The 22,029-nt window shown below is 36.0% G+C and overlaps 1 protein-coding gene across 1 annotated transcript; it reads right to left on the bottom strand.

The window, feature by feature from the left end:
• Positions 1-83: 83 nt before the first annotated feature.
• On the bottom strand, positions 84-21,983 carry LOC121406880 (neurogenic locus notch homolog protein 1-like). Its single transcript, XM_041597752.1, has 19 exons — positions 21,881-21,983; positions 20,690-20,803; positions 20,217-20,425; positions 18,914-19,018; positions 18,288-18,449; positions 17,524-17,677; positions 16,303-16,482; positions 15,426-15,628; positions 14,749-14,929; positions 13,612-13,833; positions 13,036-13,149; positions 12,208-12,321; positions 9,180-9,296; positions 6,006-6,119; positions 4,948-5,250; positions 3,732-4,055; positions 2,168-2,499; positions 1,247-1,402; positions 84-233 (listed from the first exon to the last, which is right to left on the bottom strand). The coding sequence occupies exons 1-19, from the start codon at positions 21,981-21,983 to the stop codon at positions 84-86; spliced, it is 3,357 nt and encodes a 1,118-aa protein (XP_041453686.1).
• Positions 21,984-22,029: the final 46 nt, after the last annotated feature.

Below are 22,029 nucleotides of genomic sequence, written 5' to 3'. Positions count from 1 at the left end.
TCTCTTTGTAAGATGGGGCCCTGGACAAATACAATTGTGAGTTTAATCAATTCAATAAATAATGAAAATCTTGCTGTTTTCATTTACAACTCACCACCTTCATCGATAAGAATGCTACAGAGTTCCTCTGCCTGAGTCCTTGTTCCATCATCCAAGCATGGAGTATCATCTTGTAATGGAATATCACAATCTGATCGAGTCCAACTATTGGCAAACTCACGGGCAGATGTCACCTACAGAAAGTGATATATAGTATTTATATATAAGTAAATCAAACCCGTAATGATCTTCCCCTTATACATGTAACAGAAACTGAAAAAAAACTATAAAGTTGCATATAATTCTGTAAATCTAGAGATAAATAATTTTCAAAGTTTGAGTTAATCGTGGGATAAAAATGAAATACTATCATAAAACACATGTTGCGAAAAGATTTTAAATCTGTTATTTCAGTTGTTTGTTTTTGTTGGTTATTGTTTTGGTATGTGAACAGTACAGAAGTTTAGGCTTAGAGCCCCAGGGCATTAATTACACAAAGCTGTTTGTAAGTTGTGAATGACTCTCCACACAACTTGTGACCCTTTTTTGTGCTAAACGATATATACGCATGTAGCTGACTTAGCACCTACGAGTATGTCCCTGACCAGTGTAACTTTATGAACAGCTTTATGGAAACCATCCTGGATAAGTCATGTTCTTTTAATTAAACACAGAATTGGAGAGGGATATCTACATATGACTTTTTAATTTATGATTAAATCTTTAAGAAAAGTTTCATAACAGACTTTATGAAGATACATGATAGCAATCATAAAGAGGTCATTGAAAAGGAGTGCAAAGCCTTGACAGATTTGTATTTGTATTTTGTATTTATTTATCCTCCGAAATTCACATTAAAAAACATGAGTGTAAATAGAAAAAAAAAGCAAGACAGAATAACAAGTAAGAAACAAACATATACATAGAAACAACAATATATACTGTATATATTTACCAAAGAGACACAAGGATAGTTAAATCAGTTCAATTCAAAGAATTTATCAGTGATTTAGAAAATAATGCTCCCTGCATTTGCAGAATAAGAGTCAAATACAAATCAGGCTATTTAATATTTACCGACACTATAGGCAGGCTTCAAACAGATAAAAGTATTCTATTTAGGAGGCTTGAATTCATCAGGTACAACCACTAAAAAAATAAATTTAGCTTAATAAAAGTAAAGAAGTTATATTCGCAAATTACTTACCACCAGACCATTTTTCTTAGTATACTCATTATCCTGCAGGTCATCATATGTACCACACAGACCGCAAGTAATGTTCTTGTATGTATCTGGAAGTGTAATTTCAGCTCTAAACCCTCCATCATATTTTATGCGTAGTCCAAAGTCAGTTGCAATGATCTTTCAAAGAAAAAGAAGAGTAAAATAACTTCTTTTTTTCCAAATAACATGCTATTAAGCACAGGACGCTGCCTTACAAAGAGTTACAATAGATTCAAAGTGCACCTCTGATCTGAAATTCATATCATTTAACGACATAATTATAGATCAATGTTGGTTTGAGTTTGATTTGAATCTATCGCAAGTATTGGGAGCCCAGGTAAGTGAAATAAAAGTAAAATGATGAAGATTAATCCAAACTAATAAACATGCCAGCTCTAAAATAAGATCGATATAGCTCAAACTGTTGCTTTTGTATTGAAATATACAGAGATATTGCCAGTGCATTAAAGGTTTACCTTATAAAGGAAGCCTTGTGACATAGCTACTATTTGTAGATCATAGCCAAAATATCATAAGAGATGTTTAAATTCTATACGTCAAGACGTAAACAGGACAGCTAGAGAAAAGTTATGTTTCAGAGTTACGACAATGTTGTTTTGCTTATAAAGAATTATCTCCAGGAATTAGGTAATTGATGTTGCTACTATTTCCACATCATAAAGCTTTTTATGAGCTGCTCTCAGTATTCTAAATATGTGAGATACAAGGTTTTAACAGCACCAGCGACAATATATAACTGCTCAATCTCTAATGGGTTAAAGCTTATAACATTTTTATACATCATCAATATTCACTCCAACATATTGAAACCCAATTCTACACACAAATGTAGATATGATGACATGGGACTAAAGTAAACAAGGGTCTTCAAAAGATACTTACTGTATGTGATCCGGTGTAGAAAATAAACACCTGTCCAGACCTCAGTGGGGGTGTCACGTTGATTCCATCAATCCTAAGGACATGGTCTCTCTCAACAGTAAACAACGTCCCATCCAGCTCCAGCCCGATCTCTCGAAGGTAAGCCACCCTGTCCGAGGGCAAACGCTTCACATTGTCACTCCACAGATGGAAGCTCGGTAAGGTGCCAGGGTTCTCTGAGGCCATGCAGTCATCGGTTACCAGGGTGTATTCGCAGTCTCCCTGGTAGTTGTACGAGACTTGATCAAAGGTGATGTAGTGGGGATCTCCCCAAATAGTACAGATCCGGTATTCTGTAAAAGACAATGAAATATCATTTGAATAAAATTTTACAGGATTTTTTTTCTAAGTGATGAATCTGATTCTATCCTTGGAAAAAAAATACATTTATAGGTAATGGACAGAAAGTCATTAGAAAGAGAAAATTCATCACCAAGAGGAAAGGGTGACAATAAACAAAAAATTATGAAATCAGTCGGATATAGGGTTAGAGTTTGTTATAAAAATCCAATAGATTTGAGTCTCATTACTGAATGGTAGCCCATCTAAAGTATGTCATTATTTTGTTTGGATGTAGTTGGGTTGTTCTTCTCACATCAGAAGCTCAAGATTTCACATAGGTTTTATCCGTATCCCCCCATGATTCATCTATAACTGTGCAAAGGAGTCTAATTGGAGGATGCATTTTTGGTAACTTAAAGGACAAGTCCACCCCAACAAAAACTTGATTTGAATAAAAAGAGGAAATTTCAACAAGCATAACACTGAAAATTTCAACAAAATCGGATGTAAAATAAGAAAGTTATAGCATTTTAAAGTTTCGCTTATTTTCAACAAAATAGTTATATGAACGAGCCAGTTGCATCCAAATGAGAGAGTTGATGACATCACTCACTCACTATTGCTTTTGTATTTTATTTTATGAAATATGAAATATTTTTATTTTCTCGTCATTGTCATGTGAAATGAAGTTTCACTCCTCACTGAACATGTGGAATTCCATTATTTTAACATTTTGTGCTTCAGACAAGGAGGTCCTAATCGTCAAATTCGTAGAAAATTGAAATATTGTATAATTAAAACAATAAAACAAAAGAAATAGTGAGTGAGTGACATCATCCACTCTCTCATTTGGATGTAACTGGCTCATTCGTATAACTATTTTGTTGAAAATAAGCGAAACTTTGAAATGTCATAACTTTCTTATTTTACATCCGATTTTGATGAAATTTTCAGCATTGTGCTTGTCTGATTTTTCTCTATTGATTCAAATCAAAAATTTTCTGAGGTGGACTTGACCTTTAAATCAGCAAAATGGATGATCATTTTCACAGCATTACTCTAAAATAAAGCTGATTTTGGAACAAATCTCACAAAGTTTGGCTTTATCAATGTGATTTAGCTCATTCTTGTAAACACAGATTAGATGCTGGACTTAGGGATGGCAATCCATTTTGTTTTCTATACCAACACCAGCATCAACACCAAATTTGAAACCACCTACTAAGACAACACAGTTACCCACCATTTTCACAGTTTGGTCCAACCCGGTTGGGCTCACACGTATAGAACCTGTTAACCAAGGAGTAATTAAAAAGCTGTATGTCCAGATCTCCTACATAGATCCTGACCTCGTAGTACTCGTTTCCTCTCAGGGAAGGAATATCGGCTATGCCCTGGGAGACATCGACAACCCTTGGTCCGGGTATCCAGGTGGTGGTTCCATAGCGTCGATACTGGAGCTGGATCCGGTTGTTGGTGGGAGGGGTGAAGTCCGCATCCCAAGTCACCGTGAGAGAGTTGGTCCGAGCTGTCTGGATTTGTATGTTGAATGGCAGGTCTGTTGCATCTAGGTTTTCAAACATTGTTACAAATATATATAAACATTACTGCATATGCAAATATACATTTAATGTACGTTGTAACAAATAAGGAGAAGAATACATAAACAATTACAATACCTTTCACAAGTTTTCACTTTTTATCTTATTTTCCCCAAACTGACACGTTCATACTTCACATGCATCCTATAAACTTTATTGTAGGAAAACCAATAGAAGCTGGAAGCAAGAGAGATATATTTATTTATAATAATAACAGGTGGGTGTTTCATTAAGCTGTTCGTAAGTTAAGAACGACTTTAAGAACGACTTGTGATCCTTTCATTTGGTAAACGATATACACCATTGGCGATGGTTTAGCGTGTAAGAAAGGTTCACGAGTCGTTCTTAAAGTCGCTCTTAACTTACGAACAGCCTTATGAAACGGCCCCGGGACCCACATCTACTGATATAATCCGACACTGTATATCACCAGTATCAATCAAAACAAAAAACAGGCAGTGGCTATATCCTTCTGGGGTGGTGTTTCAAAGATGATTGTAAGTAATGGTAATTTGAAATCTCATCTCCTTAGCTCCGAATTCTTAATGTTAACAACCATCTGAATGCAAGTTTGACATTTGTGAAGATTTGATGAGGGTTTATCTCTATTAGTACAAGAAAGGGTCATCAGTCAAGTGTAAATTTGTTATGAATTTGCTATGAAATAGCCTCCTATTTTTACGCAGTTTGAAAAGAGCATTTCGTATTGAACCTAATATCTAACATGGCTCTCTCTCTCTAAACTTTTGAGATCTTGTTTTGATAAGTAAGTGGCGCCTCACACTGTGTCTCATGAATCATTTCCCCCATTTTAAATATGTGCTTTCAAGCAAAAATAAGAATTTTTAATGCACTTACCTTGGGAACAGTTTTCCCCACTGAAACCTCTTTGACAAGTCACAACTGTGATCGGTACAGTGGTGGCCACGCTCCCCCCTACAGCCCTCCTCATCACAAGCTGCAGTTCATAGATGGTCTCACTCTCAAGACCAATAAGACTGTACAGACGTCTTTCTCCGCTCATAAGGTCACTAGTGATCCACTCTGAATCGTTAGCCTTCCGATACTCAAACCTGAACCACTCGACCTCGATGAGCACAGTCCAGTAGACGGTGATAGCATCGCTCCAGATTCGGACGATCTCCAGTTGAGGGCGATCATCTGAAAGTAGTCGATATATGTTTTGATTAACTCAGTAATATACATGGAGTGAATTTCAATGTAGCTTCATGCATTCATTATGGTGGCAATGTATTTTCTTCTGCATAAAACTCTTCTGTTTTGACTACTCAGAAGACATACGATAAATGTCTAATCCAAATTAATTACAATCTGTTTTCTACATCAAATTTCTGTGTTCTTCCCGATACAGTGATTTTTTTTCTGATTTCTGCACTGTAGAGTAGAACACTCAGGACTTTATCCTATATGACATTTTCATTCGTTTGACATGGGTTTTACAATTAAAAGCAATTCTACAAAAATCAGAGTTTGATAAAATATACAACGTATAGGAGCAAGAGGTCACTTCAAAAAAAGTCATAATCTTAATCATCTTATGACCAGTAGGCTTGTGATCTTTACGAGGTTTCCTTGATACAATGTCTGGACAATAAAATCAATGGATCACCACCAAACTGCATCCATGTATGGTGGACAGTGATGCTTTTTCCTGAATAAAACAAAATGAGTTTAACATCTTTAACATTAACATCCATAACACGATAGTGTGTAATCTGCTTTACATTTGGTTCGGGAGTTGCTTGGCAACTGAGCATGGATTCAGCAGGCAGAATGTGGGGCTGTGGACCAAAGGATGGCCAAGACATGATTTTCATGCACTGTGACATTCTTTCCGAGAGATTTGTAAATCAAAAGTGAATCAAAGTAAGAGCTCAATAAGGTATATTACAGACCTTCTTCACAGTTGACACCAGCGAATCCGATGACACACTCACACTGATACATGTCAACCAGATCATTGCAAGTACCCCCATTTAGACAGGGGTCATTGAAACATTCATTCACATCTGAAAATGAAAAAAAAGAAATATTTCAGCAACTATCATGCATCAAGAGGAGATTTAATATCTAACAAACAATATCAGTCTAGATTACTGTAGGGAATTGAAAATACTTTCATCAGGAAAAATGATTACTTAAAAAAAACAAGTGGAATGCCTCTGGCCGTCTCACCTGCATCACGCGGTTCAATATAGCAGCAGTGCTGACTATGAATACTACTCTAACTCGCACAAGATGTTCAGTGATACATGGTTACTCTTATGTCCAAGTTTAATGAACTAGACCACTTTTTATGAACTAGACCAATAAACTTACAGAGATATGATGGTGGTTATTCAACGAAAAACCCCAACATGGCCAAAGTTCATTGACCTTACATGACCTTTGACCTTGATCATGTGACCTGAAACTCGAACAGGATGTTCAGTGATACTTGATTACTCTTATGTACAAGTTTCATGAATCAGATCCATAAATATTCAAAGTTATGATGGTAATTCAACAGATACACCCAATTCGGCCAAAGTTCATTGACCTTTGACCTTGGTCATGTGACCTGAAATGAGCACAGGATGTTCAGTGATACTTGATTACTCTAATGTCCAAGTTCAATGAACTAGACCAATAAACTTTCAAAGTTATGATGGTAATTCAACAGATACCCCCGATTCGGCCAAAGTTCATTGACCCTAAATGACCTTTGACCTTAATCATGAGACCTGAAACTTGCACAAAATGTTCAGTGATGCTTGATTACTATTATGTCCAAGTTTCATTAATCAGATCCATAAACTTTCAAAGTTATGATGGGAATTCAACAGATATCCCCCATTCGGCCAAAGTTCATTGACCCTAAATGACCTTTGACCTTGGTCATGTGACGTGAAACTCATGCAGGATGTTCAGTGATACTTGATTAACCTTATGTCCAAGTTTCATGAACTAGGTCCATATATTTTCTAAGTTATGATGACATTTCAAAAACTTAACCTCAGGTTAAGATTTCGATGTTGATTCCTCCAACATGGTCTAAGTTCATTGACCCTAAATGACCTTTGACCTTGGTCATGTGACATGAAACTCTAATAGGATGTTCAGTAATACTTGATTAACCTTATGGCCAAGTTTTATGAACTAGGTCCATATACTTTCTAAGTTATGACATCATTTCAAAAACTTAACCTCAGGTTAAGATTTGATGTTGACGCCGCCGCCGCCGCCGTCGGAAAAGCGGCGCCTATAGTCTCACTTTGCTTCGCAGGTGAGACAAAAACCAACAGAGTGACCCACAGAGAGGTCTCAGTCAAATGCCCACAGGGAAGGTATCTGGTGAAGTAAATGTAGGCACTGTTGGTCATAGTATTTTACATATGATATAATCATGTCAGGGTTCACGGTAGGCTGCACATGGCCTAAAGAAATCTAACAGGAGATGAACAGTTCTGGCCTCTATTGTGTTGGGGCAATTCAAATTCAATTCAACACAATTCAAAGCTTTCTAACTGTAAACAGCTAGTTAGAGCCAACACTGTGTGGGGCTACAAGGTGTCTGCTAAGCCTCATGGTGACAAGAGGTAAATTGGATTTTGCTTACTTGGAGAACACATTCCCCTGGTACAGTGTTAATTTCCTTGATTTACAAACCTGTCTGACTCATCAATCAATTGACTCATCGTCAATTAAAAATTGACAAAGTCACTGAAAGACTTAGAATGAGAAAGATAATGCTAATTCACAAAATTTTGTATGGAGCTGTTCCAGAATATATAAGTAGATGATTTAATTAACAAATATATTACTATAGAACCCGCAATCGGATTAAAGTCTTTGCATCCCCAAAGTAAAAACAAATTATGGGAAAAGGCGATTAGAATATAGAGGTGCAATTGCCTGGAATAATCTTACAAATGACTTGAAAGGAATAAGGTCCACCTTCAGCTTCAGATCACAACTATTAAGACTCCATTTAAATGAAGCTACCATTACGAATGTGCTTTGATTAAAGCTTTAATCAGACATATTGATTGAGATTTATATAATGATTTCACTTGGGAAGGGAGGGGAAACATAAGAGGGGAATAAGGAATAAAATTTTTTATATTTTTAGTTGTATACCTAAGTGCAGGATAAATGAATTTTTATAATTTATATCCAACTTGCACTTTGTAATGTTAATTTATCCAATTTAGTTGTTTGTGTCTATGTGTTATTGTTATTTTTTTAAACGAATTACTTTGTTTGCTTAAAAAAACTATGATCATTTTTGTGTATTGAATATTGTATATTGTATCACATCCCCTTTGAAAAACGGCTATGCTGAATGGGCTTTCAACCGTGGTGAAATAAATAAATGAAATGAAATCAATGGTTCCAGCTGGGGACAACTGACCTCACTATATAGTATAAACCCCTAATAGTCTATACTTAATAAAAGTTCTGCATTTCCAATCCCTTCAGAAACAGTACCTTAGTTAAGAGTAGAAAGTCTAGTAGTAGTACTAATTGCAGCAGTAGCAGTAGTAGCTGTATAAGTACTAGTAGTAGGAGGAGGAGAATAGTAGTAAAAGTAGGGAAAGAAGTGGAAGTAGTATTGTTAGAAGAAGTAAAAGCAGTAGCAGTAGTATTAAATACTACTACCACTACAAAGACTACTACTACTTCTTCTACTTCTATCACCACCACTTTTAATATTGTTATTACTGCTTCTACTACTGCTACTTCACTGCTGCTACCACTACTATTACCACTGTTACCACTACTACCGATATTACTACTACTACTACTACTACTACTACTACTACTACTACTACTACTACTACTACTACTACTACTACTACTACTACTACTACTACTACTACTACTACTACTACTACTACTACTACTAGTATCATTGTTATTACTACTAGTATAACTATACACCGTGTTGTTTTTGTTGCAGTGGTAGCATTTATTGTAATAAAAAAGTACTAGTGGTGTAGTAGAACTTGGAACCATTGTGTTGTCATGTCATTGCAGTCAGAATTTCCACTATGAAATAAATTGCCAATTATGCATATTTCACTTACCCACTTCACAGTTTTCTCCTACATAACCAGCAATGCAGTTGCACTTGTAGACTGCCGTACTCAACCCAACACACGTTCCACCATTCAAGCAAGGGTCTTCTGCACAGGGCGATGTATCTGTACATTAAAAAGAGTTTAAAAAGCAGATTGCATGATATAAATTAACAAAAAAACATAATATTCACTTTTCTTGAAGACAATCATTTTTTCCAACGAAAAGGTAATTTCACTTACTCCCATTATATGTACGGTACTCAACACCATGCAAGTTCTCTTGACTGAAAATTACATACACGATAGACTTATGGGAACAATAACCCATGTTCAATTCTGCCAAGAGGTGATCTTGGGTCCTTATTCACATGAAAAAAAGCAAGATTTGAATGAAAATGAAATTTAAAAAAATCCAAGACAGATTTTAAAAAGACAAAAATACAACAGTGCAGATGATTTTTAAATATCAAATGGCAAATTTTGCATGAGAGGAGAGATAGACATTTGTTGAGTGGATCAGGGCCTTACGGATAAAAGGGATAATGATCAAAGACACTATGCAACCATCTCTCTCTCCGTTCATTGGTGTGTTAGTAGTGCTAATCTTAACAACTCACATAAATTTGCCTGCACTCCAAAATATCCAGATGATCTTCCTTTATTATTCTTCAGGGCAATGGGTATGGAAAAGGATATCTTGGAGTGGAGACCAATGTCTGTGAGTTGTCAAAATATGTGCTTGCTCAAATTGGAAATTAGGGAGAGAGGAGAGGGGGAGAGATGAGGATGGGGATAAAGAGAGAGAGAGAGTAATGGGGGTAAGGGCAATAATGACCTCTTCACTCTTATCCCATCCTCTCACAAAAGTCCTATCATGTAAATTCCAGGACTGGTCCTACCCTACCTCATCTCCCCTGCAAAGTGGAAACCTACATGTACCATCGCACAATCCTGACTCACATGAACACAGGGTCTACATGTACCAAGGAAGGTTACAATGCTACAATAATACGTGAAATTGTTAACTCATGCCTAAAATGTTTATTCACTAAAGAATAAATTCACAAAGCAAACCCAAACAATCATAATTGATCATACATGTAAATTTATCACAGCAATCTCAGTTTTGCATTCTCTCAACAAGTGGAATGCCTCTGGCCGTCTCACCTGCATCACGCAGTTCAATATAGCAGCAGTGCTGACTTTGAAAACTACTCTAACTCGCACAAGATGTTCAGTGATACATGGTTACTCTCACGTCCACTTTTTATGAACTAGACCAATAAACTTACAGAGATATGATGGTTATTCAACAAAAAAAACCAACATGGCCAAAGCTCATTGGCCTTACATGACCTTTGACCTTGATCATGTGACTTGAAACTCGTACAGGATGTTCAATGATACTTGATTACTCTTATGTCCAAGATTCATGAATCAGATCCATAAACTTTCAAAGTTATGATGGTAATTCAACAGTTACACCCAATTCGGCCAAAATTCATTGGCCTTTGACCTTGGTCATGTGACGTGAAATGCGCACAGGATGTTCAGTGATACTTGATTACTCTAATGTCCAAGTTTAACTCTTCATGCGTTCACCTGTAAACCCACCGTGTGTTGCATTATGTTAGCAGTGATTTCCTCTCATTCACATTCGTGCCATGAGTCACAGATTTCTAACAATAAACCTGGCCATGGTATTGTTTATGAGGAGGATTTTATTGATTTTCTCCTCTCCTTTTTCAATGAACTTCCTGGCTGTGATCAGGATGTATTGATTTTTGGGGATAACTCAAAGATTCTGTAATTTGTAAACTGCGATAATCCGTCAAACGCTAAACTAATGTCTCACGCGCGATCGATCGATCGGTACACATGTACGGTATACAAAAAAGCCAAGCTATACATTGTAGCTAGGCTCGCACCGGGGCATGCAATTGTTCGAAAAACAATGGGACAGGGGACGTCTATGGGAAATGTGTGGTTGTGCAAAAATGCGAACGAAACACGCCTACGGATGTGCAATAATGCAAACGTAACGCATGAAGAGTTAACGAACTAGACCAATAAATTTTCAAAGTTATGATGGTCATTCAACAGATACCCCCAAATCGGCCAAAGTTCATTGACCCTAAATGACCTTTGACCTTAATCATGAGACCTGAAACTTGCACAAAATGTTCAGTGTTGCTTGATTACTATTATGTCCATGTTTCATGAATAAGATCCATAAACTTTCAAAGTTATGATGGGAATTCAACAGATACCCCCAATTCGGCCAAAGTTCATTGACCCTAAATGACCTTTGACCTTGGTCATGTGACATAAAACTCACGCAGGATGTTCTGTGATAATTGATTAACCTTATGTCCAAGTTTCATGAACTAGGTCCATATATTTTCTAAGTTATGATGACATTTCAAAAACTTAACCTCAGGTTAAGATTTCGATGTTGATTCCTCCAACATGGTCTAAGTTCATTGACCCTAAATGACCTTTGACCTTGGTCATGTGACATGAAACTCTAATAGGATGTTCAGTAATACTTGATTAACCTTATGGCCAAGTTTCATGAACTAGGTCCATATACTTTCTAAGTTATGATGTCATTTCAAAAACTTAACCTCAGGTTAAGATTTGATGTTGACGCCGCCGCCGCCGTCGGAAAAGCGGCGCCTATAGTCTCACTCTGCTTCGCAGGCGAGACAAAAACTGGAAAGGAAATTCCGCACAACCTCATTTTCATACCCTTTGCAAAGTCAGCAGAACTCACTCAAGCATGTACATTTTTGCTTACCTTTTCACGTCATATGAAAGTAAAGTCCATGAGCTATCTATAAAGTCTTTCTGACCAGAATCACATATTTGTTAGTTGGCATCCACTTCAAAAGTGTTTAGACACACAAAAAATGGAGACACATGCCAGAATTGGAAGTACAAAGTCTAGTTACTTGTAATCTTTATGAAAAGAAATTGTTCGAAAATTACGAGATAACATGAAAGGACAAAAAAAGAGTAACAAGGTACTTGCCTATTTCACATCTATCTCCAGAGTAAATAGATGGGCATGAACACCGGTAGAATCCAATAAATTCAAAGCAAGTACCTCCGTTCAAACATGGAATGCTGGCACACTCATTAATATCTGTCAATAATGAAAGAATGAATTAATAAATCAATCAACTTAAGAATGAATGAATGAATGTAAAAGTGAATGAATAAATGAATGAATGCATGCATGAATGAATGAATGAATGAATGAAAGAAAGAAAAAAAGAATGATTACAGAAGTGATGAATGAATGAATTACAGAATGAATGAAGGAAAGAAATTAAATTGAATTAATCAACAATAAATAAGTACATCTTGTATTTCAACAAATCATTGCAGTAAAAGAAAAGAGATATTGCATTATCGTTGCAACAATGTATCGTAAGCAGATTACAAATTTATGAAAACTTTTTATATATTCAGGTAAACAGTAAGTGAAATGGAACTGACATGATTGACATGATTGACATGATTGATATCTTTTCAGGAAACTTGATGAATTATTATGAACAGAGTTTTAAAAAATCCTAATATAATCAATAACATACTTAATTTTACATTGATGATCATTGTCCTCATGAAACACAGCCAAAAAAATGGAGCTGTTCACAACTAATAGTTCATCAGCCTGTTTCCTCACATCCAAGTAGCACTTCAACCGATTATAACATAATTCAGATGCACTACAAACAAGACATAAATGACATCTAGCCATAAAAGGCCCCTACGAGCTGGAAAATAACCTTGTGCATGGATATTAAGTTCAACATGTAGCATGAACAGAAGTAAAGTTTTGGTTGTGACTTACCTATTTCACAGTTTTGTCCTTCCCATCCTACAGTACAATTACATTCATAGGCAGCGAGTTTATCAATACAGATTCCACCATTGGCACAAGGGTCGCCTGCACATTCATTAATGTCTAGAAAAAAGAAAAAAAGGAAAGGTGTTAACAAATAATGTGCAAAGATACATGACAGTATCATGACTAACATCCCACTGACAGTTTATTTTGTAATTTACACATCACAGAAAAGGGTATGTTTGAATGCAACTTAAAGAAATAATCCTGATTTCATACAGTATTCCTCATTGCTAAAAATCAACTTGATAGCAACTTTATTTTCATGCAAACTGGTCCCTGGAGCTGAACACAAATGTTACAAACTGAATTTTCTTTTCTACACAAAATATTTAAGTGATATTCCATGCTGTGAGCATTTCACTTGATGAATAACCCTTTACTATGTACCTGTAGTACACTGTACTATATATTCAACACTCAAAAATAAAATAAAGGAAGAAGAGAAACTTTGCACTTTACAAGTAAATGATATCCATCTCAATAAATTTTCAATCGAAAGTGATAAAGAGATACACTCACCTGTTCCACAAAATTCATCTGTCCAGCCTGGAGCACAAATGCATGTGAACCTATCCACACCATCCCTGCAAGTAGCTCCATTTTGACAGGGGTCTGAGTAGCATTCATCCTTCTGAGCGCAGAGTTTACCCGTCCAGCCTGGTGTGCAGTCACAGGTATAGCCATTGACTTCATCGATGCAGGTCCCGTTTGCACAAGGGCTGCTTTCGCATTCGTCGATATCTGAATCCATCAAAATAATTTCATTTCAATTCATTTATTTTGTTTGTCGATGAATGTATACACTTGTCAATTTCTTGAGGTACAAAAATAAATTCATAAAAAAATAAGAGTAAAATTCAAGTGAACATTAAATAACATGGACAAAATTATACAAAAAATGATAGAATACAATATGAATTACATGTAATTATCAATTATGATCACTAAAAATGGCTATACATCAGACTCTTCTGAACTTCAGTAAATTGTTTTACATGGATACACATTCTTAATTGTACAGAAAATATTCATATAAACCATGTAGAAAAAAAAACTTTGACAAGGGTTAAGGTTCGAGTATGCTTTGGTCCCAGAAAATTTGTATGAATTGCTTAATTACATGTAAGTTTTCTAATTGATTCAGTGCTTATTGCAATTTGTCAATATTTTGTGAATTAATTTAAGCAACGTTGAGCCAATACACTGAGATACAATCTGATATCTGATTGTAATCTGAGCTCCATACATTTGATGAAATGATGCAGAAAGATACTGTCATAAGAGCAACTGTAGAGTCATTTATTTCTATCTGTGCCATATGGTTTAACTATAGTAATCATACTGTACCACAACACTTCAACACTGTACTAGTAAGCTCCTATAGTACTCTTTTTTCTTAACCCGTTGGATACTTTAATAGCCTCATATATAGAGCTGGCGTCTGAAAAAATGTGCTATAGCAAAATGATTTAGTTTCCAATGGGTTAAAACTATATTTTCAGATTGTTCACACAGTGTTTCCTCATATTTATCCTCACTAATCCCACTCAAAGCAAGATTTTCTGGCCCATCTGTATACTTGATCTGACCCATGACCTGTATGGTTATACTGAGCAATTAACACTACTACATGCAGAGATGAAGATATTCACATACCGAGGCAGGTGAATCCATAGCCAACAGAATCGTAGCCAGCATTGCATATGCAGCGTGTCTGCCCATCCACCACTCCACAAGATGCATTGGGATCGCAGGATACCTGGGTGCAGTTGATACTACCACCAGGGTTACACTCACAGTATTCTGAACAGTCTGGAGTCAAAAGATTACTGCCAACCTAGTTAAGTTAGAGAGACGATGACAAGACGGGGGAGAGACAAATATATGAGTATGAGAGTGTGAGCAATCACCATCATCATCAAATTTAAAAGCTTTTCCCTATTTTCTTATATTTAGCTGTGATAGATGAGATTAAAAGCAGATTGATGGCACCATACTGTTATTTTTCAACAAAAACAAGGAGACTAATTATATGGTATTATGTGTCTCTAAGAACTGTTTATTATTACCATTTATATGGTATCATGTGTCTCTAGGAACTGCTTATTATTATTTTATCAAATTAAAAGTGCACTCGATGTATAATTTGAAATATTCAAGAATGCCTGTCACAAGAGAGAAGCAAGGAATTCAGCATGTTTACTGCTGAAATCTCTATCTAGGATAGATTTGTACTGGGATCGGTCAGTTTCAGCAGGCAACAGGCTGATTTTTGTTTAAAGTGGGGAAACTTAAATCCCAAAGAATATTTTTCTAATACAAGACAATCTTACTGTGAGATATAATCCATCTGTGACGCATCCGCACTCGCTCTCTGGAATACACCGAAGGTCCTCTAGGACAAACCCTTCATCACAGGCACAACCTTCAACACATAGGTCGTAACAGGTGCGATCAGGGTCTTGGTAATCCCAACAGGTGCGAGGACAGGCAGAGATGCAATTGCCATAGGTGCTGTTTGATGGGCAGGTCAAGGCTGGTGAGGAAAGATTAAGAGGGAATATTGCAAATATTACACGGGATGAACCGATTGCATATCCCAACCAGATCTTCCCTGAAAAAAAAGTCTAGTTCGAGAGTTAAAAGTGTGAACGGGTAAATGGGAATAGATGGACTACCGGGCAAAGAAAAAAGTAAAATGTTAAATTACATAACTTTTCAAATAAAGGCAGGGTAAATTTATGGCAAAATTTCTGAATTATAAGATATTTTCACGGTATGATGTGTTAGAATAATGTATGTCATCATATGAAAGGATTGGACTGATGTGACATTTTATATCTCATTAGTCTGAGGTTCTCCTTTCTGGTAGCTTTTGAGAAAATCTTGGTCTTGAAATATGAATCTTCAAGAAATATTGGCAAGTCCCATGAAAAACAGTTGCTAGTATACTTCTCCTATCAAGACAATTTGCATCCACTTGCTAAAATTCAGCGAATGATCATTCAATTTATCATCAATAACATAGATATCAATTGCTTTTCACAAAACACTCATCCCACAATTTCACAGGGATATTATTGGTCGCTTTTGTAATTCAATCATTAGCGTAACTCACCTAAACAGTAAATATATTGTAAACAATAGGTAAAAACAATGAAGAAGGCTGACATGATAAACTTTTAAAATGTAAATTCTCATGGTTCTTACGACAGAGAGTTGCATTCCTCCATGAAGGAATGTCCACATAAAAGTATCTGCATGCTTGAGTGTATGATGCCATTGCATTACAAAGTGCAGTATCGCCATCTTCTGGTGACGCACAGACATCATAGACACAGTCTCTAAAGTATGGGGTAGGTTCCAATACAGCATAGCAATCTGAAAGACCTATGAACAACAAAATAACAAAAAGTAAGAAATTGAGTTTAGGGTACCTCAGAAAATTCTAGACTTTGCCTTGTGAGGGATTTCAGAGCTGTTTTTAACAATCTGCCATTTGTTGTCTATGAAGATACTTTAAGATTACATCAGAAAATACTTGGACAGGATTCATAATAACAGCTAATGCTTAATGTGTCAAAGAGTTATTGTAAGTACCTAAAGTCTAAATGTCCAGCGAAAGAAAATTTAGTCCTTTCTTGTCAACTTTCAAGACACCAAGTTCGGAGTTGTCTCTGGCATACTTAAACACATTCTTCTCACTTAGAAAAAGTCACATCCATTGAAGGGGACTCTACCTCATTCATTTTTTTTCAGTTCAGAAATTGGAGGACTGGAACTGGACAAACACGAAGGATGCCTGAGAAAATGCTGCAGGTAAACTGACTCAGGTACCTAACTGAAGAACGACCCCTCTTAAGCCTTCTAGCATTCACTCCGCACAGTCAATTTTAATCAACAACCAAGAGAAGTTCATCTCCACTGCATAGACCCCATATTTCAAACAATTGCTTTGACATAACTCTATAACACTTCAAAACTAACAGGAAAATACCCCTTGCCAAACTCTGTGTTACACCTGACCAGTTTACCCTGCATAAGCCGATATGCAGACGGCAAACCATTTTATCATTGAACTCTATTAGAGAATTTGATTCTTGATAACGAGGAATAATTTTGTTTTGTTTACAAATGACAATTCTGAATGTCAGGAATTGAATTTTTGATATCAAGAAATACCAGGATTAAATGACGAAACAACTAGACATGCACTCAATGTTATCTGGTGAATAAATTGTCCTGGGGTGCATTTCATCAACATTTTCATCCAACAAGTTGTCAGGTCTGACAACTTTCCTAGATAATGATTGGCTGAGAGTCACTGTTACCATAGTAACTGTTTGATAAAACAGTACTTGTCGGATAGGACATCTGACAAGTCCTTTCATGAAAAGGTCCCCTGGTGTCACATACAGCCACTTAGCATACCTTCAGAATTTTGGATGATGTCACACTTGCTTTGGGCCTCTAGAACCACAGACTCACTAGCGCTCAGGCATGGGTTGATTTCATCTCCAAGTGGAACACACTCTGGATCATTGTAAGCTTCCCAGCTGTTCCCAAATGCTGCTTCATTGGACACCTAGCGTTGGAGATTGGAAATTAACAAAAAGAAAGTCAGAATCTAACCATTCCCAATAGAGGCTTGAATCCCAACGTTGTTTCCAAAGAATCCCATTTTGAATAATCATCTTCAAAAGTCACACAGAATGTGATGTATTGAATTTTTATAATAATACTTGCAATAGTAATAATAAGAGTAACAATAATGATGAAGGCGTAAATGACAGTGCCTTCTTATACATGTATAGTGCACAGGTCCAGCTTTTGGTGCTTATAATGCTCAAGAAAAAATTACGATATAAGCTCTGGATGAGCTCTTTGAATACATCACATGTCATCACTTTAAGGTACACATATTCCTTTTCATTCATATACAAATTCAGTAGTAAAAGCCTATCGTAAATTAAATAAATTATGGTCTAGGAGGCTCCCTGTGAATAAAATATCATGACAACATAGGTACAGGAACTAACAAAATTATGATAGCAATAACAATTATACTATTCATAATAATGGTAATAATACAAGAATGATAATAAACATGATAATAATAACAAATAATAGAAATATTGTGCTTATACAATGTATTTGCTTCAATGCAGAAATATAACAAACCCTGATATACTCACTGAGTTTCCTGTTGGTGTAAGAAACTCATCCTCTTCTGTACCTATTCCATTGTAGTTTCCACATAGACCACAGGTATTGTTCTTGAAGCCTGATGTCACTTTTACCTCTGCCCTGCTGTCTCCGTCCCATCGCACATATAGACCAACATCTGATACTACTTGCTACAAAAATCATACAATTCATCAATTATTTATAAGATGCAAGCCCATAGACACTGTTGCTAACACTGACTAACAATGTCGCATTTCAAACCCAAGCCTGTGACCCAGAACAACTCCTAATTCTAAGCCTAAAAACGCAATCTTTGCATATCTTGTAAGAGAGGAAGCAATCTTCACGCAACAGTGGGATCACATAATAAAAGTTACTACATATTCTTACTGATCTATGTGGAGGAGATTTTGTATTGTTTCAGTTCCAGTATGAATCCTGTGATATAAAACAATCAATATTCAATAATTCCCATATTCAAGGCCATTCAAATCAAATGGCTCATTCACACATAAGGTTAATAAATTTTCAAAAAGAAATGATCAACGTACATGTATACAAAAACAGTAAAAGAGAAGTATTGATCTTTGACATAAAGTAAGCGTAAGAAAGTCTTCTGTGTTAGTTGACTTACCACATAGATGCCACTAACTGAAATCCTAACACCCGGCCTTTCAGAAGGGAGGCTGACAATCACACCATTTACATCTACATCAAGGCTGGGACCTAGGTGTATCTCCTAAAAAGAAATGTACATTGATAAAGTCAGTAAGTGTAGTCTTCATAAGATAATAGAATCAAGAATGACATTGCATATTCACAATGAATATAATGTAGCAGGCATGTCCACCGCCTGGTTCACAAGCCCAAGGAACAAGAATTTGCGGCAAGGATTGAACCAGGACACCTACATGTACAAATAACTTCAGCATTAAGTTTCTGGACCACAGCACTACTGGGCAATTCTGTAAAATATGTAGGTCCAACCATAAGGTCCTATCTAATCATTAACAAAAATTTCAATTTCAACTGATCATGCAGTTCATGATGTAAGGTAGGAATGGGATGAATTAGTTATGTTTTATGGGATTGCCCTACTATTCTATTTTGACAAGGTTTGGAGAAAATCAACTGCCATTCAAGAGGAATCAACACAAATCCTCTGCCTTAGACTAGTCATATATGATTTTGGATGATTTTTTTCTTCACTAGTTCATACGACTTTGCATACTAGGGTGGAGCAAAAACAAAGGGAAATGGAAAGTATCTCACTAGGATGTAATAATAATGGAAAGAATCTTGTGTGTATTTATATTCAAAAAATGATAAATTTCTATAGCACTTCACACTTTGTGTTTTTTACTGCTTTAAATAGTAATTGTTATTACCCGGTCATAGTATCCATCTTAGTTCCACACATAAAGTTACTAGTATCCTGACCAGGTAATCGCTTTTCTTTACCAGTGCAAATATATTTGTTTTGTATATCTCAATGTAAGAATTATTAAGGTGTATAGAGTCTTAGACCTGTATTCTGATAGCAGGTTTAACTTAAACTCAGGTTTAAGTATGGCTAGCCAATTGTTACATAAATCACTAATGGTAGAGATATCATATTTCAGCTCATTTGACTCTTAAATCATTCAAAATTGTCTAGGAAGTATTAATAGATTATTGTCTTCACCATCGATGAATCAGGAAAGAGCACAGTAAACATAAGAAAAGTACAACTTAATAAAAAATTTGATACTTTTGGCCTCCCATACTTAAACCACAACTCTAAACCCGAGTTTGAGTTAAACCTGACTTCAGAATTCGGGCCATAATCTCTAACCACTTGCCTGAAAAATAAATACATCTGATAAAGAAATCAATAAACTACACCATTTGAAAATGGGGAATTTCAGACACCAAAATGAAATTTTATGGGTACAAACCGTTTGGTTTAGGATGACTTTAACATCATATGTATATGATACTGCTGCTGTCTGAGATCTCTTTCTATTTGATACAATCACTTTGAAGAGTGGATTTGTAGAAGAGCAATCCTGGGTGAGGACGTAGGAACAGCTTCCTTGAAAGTTGTGCCTCAGATCATCGAAGGTCTTGTAGTGAGGATCACCAGAGGTATAGCAGATTCCATACTCTAAAGATAATTGAAAGAAATACGCATAGCTGACATTTTATTTATTACTGTTCATATTTTCAATAACTAACAAAGTTTTATGCAATATAAATAGTGAATATTCTTTTCCCTACAATGGTCCACATTACACATTTGGCGAAAAAAAGGAAACTCTATTCAATTAGGCATATAGCTTCATTCATTTACCTTTTGCAAAATCTTGCACATTCATGCCTGCTTGCTGTATGTATAATGTTTTATATTCTTTCAGTTGACAACACTCACCTATTTCACAGTTTCTGCCCATGAAGGATCCCCCACAGGCACAGGTGTAAGTCTCTATCAGATTCATACAAGTACCTCCATTCAAACAAGGTTCATCCCGACATGGATTCACCTCTGTCGATACAAATATGAGATAATGATAATATTGGATAATTATATTACATTGGATGGCTCAGAAAGGAATACCAGAAATATTAAAAGAGTTTGCGATTCATGGAATATTGGGCCTAACGAGTGGAAAATTTTTGGTATTCCATGAAATAAAGCCATCCGATATAATTGTTATCATCTCTAGAGGGAAAAATTTGATTTAACAAGTCACGTCACTTATCACAGTATGGCATCATCACTTCATTAGGATCAAATTTGGTCGTTGACATGCGACTTGCATGTAGTTCGTTATGACGTCATTGAGCGTAATTGTGCTCTATGCTGCGCATCACATTGCTTTCATTGTTGTACGCATTGTATATTTTGAGCATTCGCGCACGCACACTAGACTGTTGAATATGGTCTGATATTTAAAGGCAATTTTGTACAGGAGCCTATGGGATATTCGTCAGATTTCAGTCCTTTTCGGGAAGTAGTACCACTTTTCGCTCTGATACTGTACAGGCAATTGACTAAAATATGCGTTTTTAATGTATCACTAAAAACACTCTATATAGATGATAATGGATGATATTACATATTCACCAAAATACTTTATGCTTTATACACAAAAATAGCAATATACCATCTTAAGATAACAATAATACCCAGGAAGTCAATTGAAAGGGATGTGGACAAAATCAATAACCCCCTCCTTAAGAACAATACCCAGGCCACTGTTAGGAGCCATGACTTATATTACCTACAAGAGCTTTTATCAGAGACTCTGCAAATAAAAGTAAAGAGGTGCCTCCTAAGTGGTTCATAAATGAGGTAAATTTACAGTACTTGTAAAAAAGGTCAATTGACTACATACCACAAGAAAGGTTTGAAAGACTGATGGAATATTACTCATACATGTCATGTGTATGAACTATGCATGCCTAAAAGTAATGGAATCTAAGACATAGAACAGAAAATACATGTTCGTTCAATGGGAAATGGGCATCATAAGGGAAATATTATTGTGCAAATATGCAAATTAAACATGTCTACGGATGAGCAATGGTGGGGACCAAACACACAAAGAAGCTAACTGACCTTCTTCACAATTGAATCCTTGGAAGCCGTAAGCACAGGAGCAGTTGTATAGAAGTCCATAGTTATTACAGGTTGCTCCATTCAGACAGGGGGTTGGGTCCATCTGGCAAGGATCATTATCTTCAAGGAACAATCCAATGCAAAAATAT

This window comes from Lytechinus variegatus, chromosome 2 (genome assembly GCF_018143015.1).
Source record: "Lytechinus variegatus isolate NC3 chromosome 2, Lvar_3.0, whole genome shotgun sequence".
In the NCBI taxonomy this organism is placed as follows: domain Eukaryota; kingdom Metazoa; phylum Echinodermata; class Echinoidea; order Temnopleuroida; family Toxopneustidae; genus Lytechinus; species Lytechinus variegatus.
Note: the sequence above shows the minus strand (reverse complement) of the source record. Positions and strands in the feature narration are given on the sequence as shown.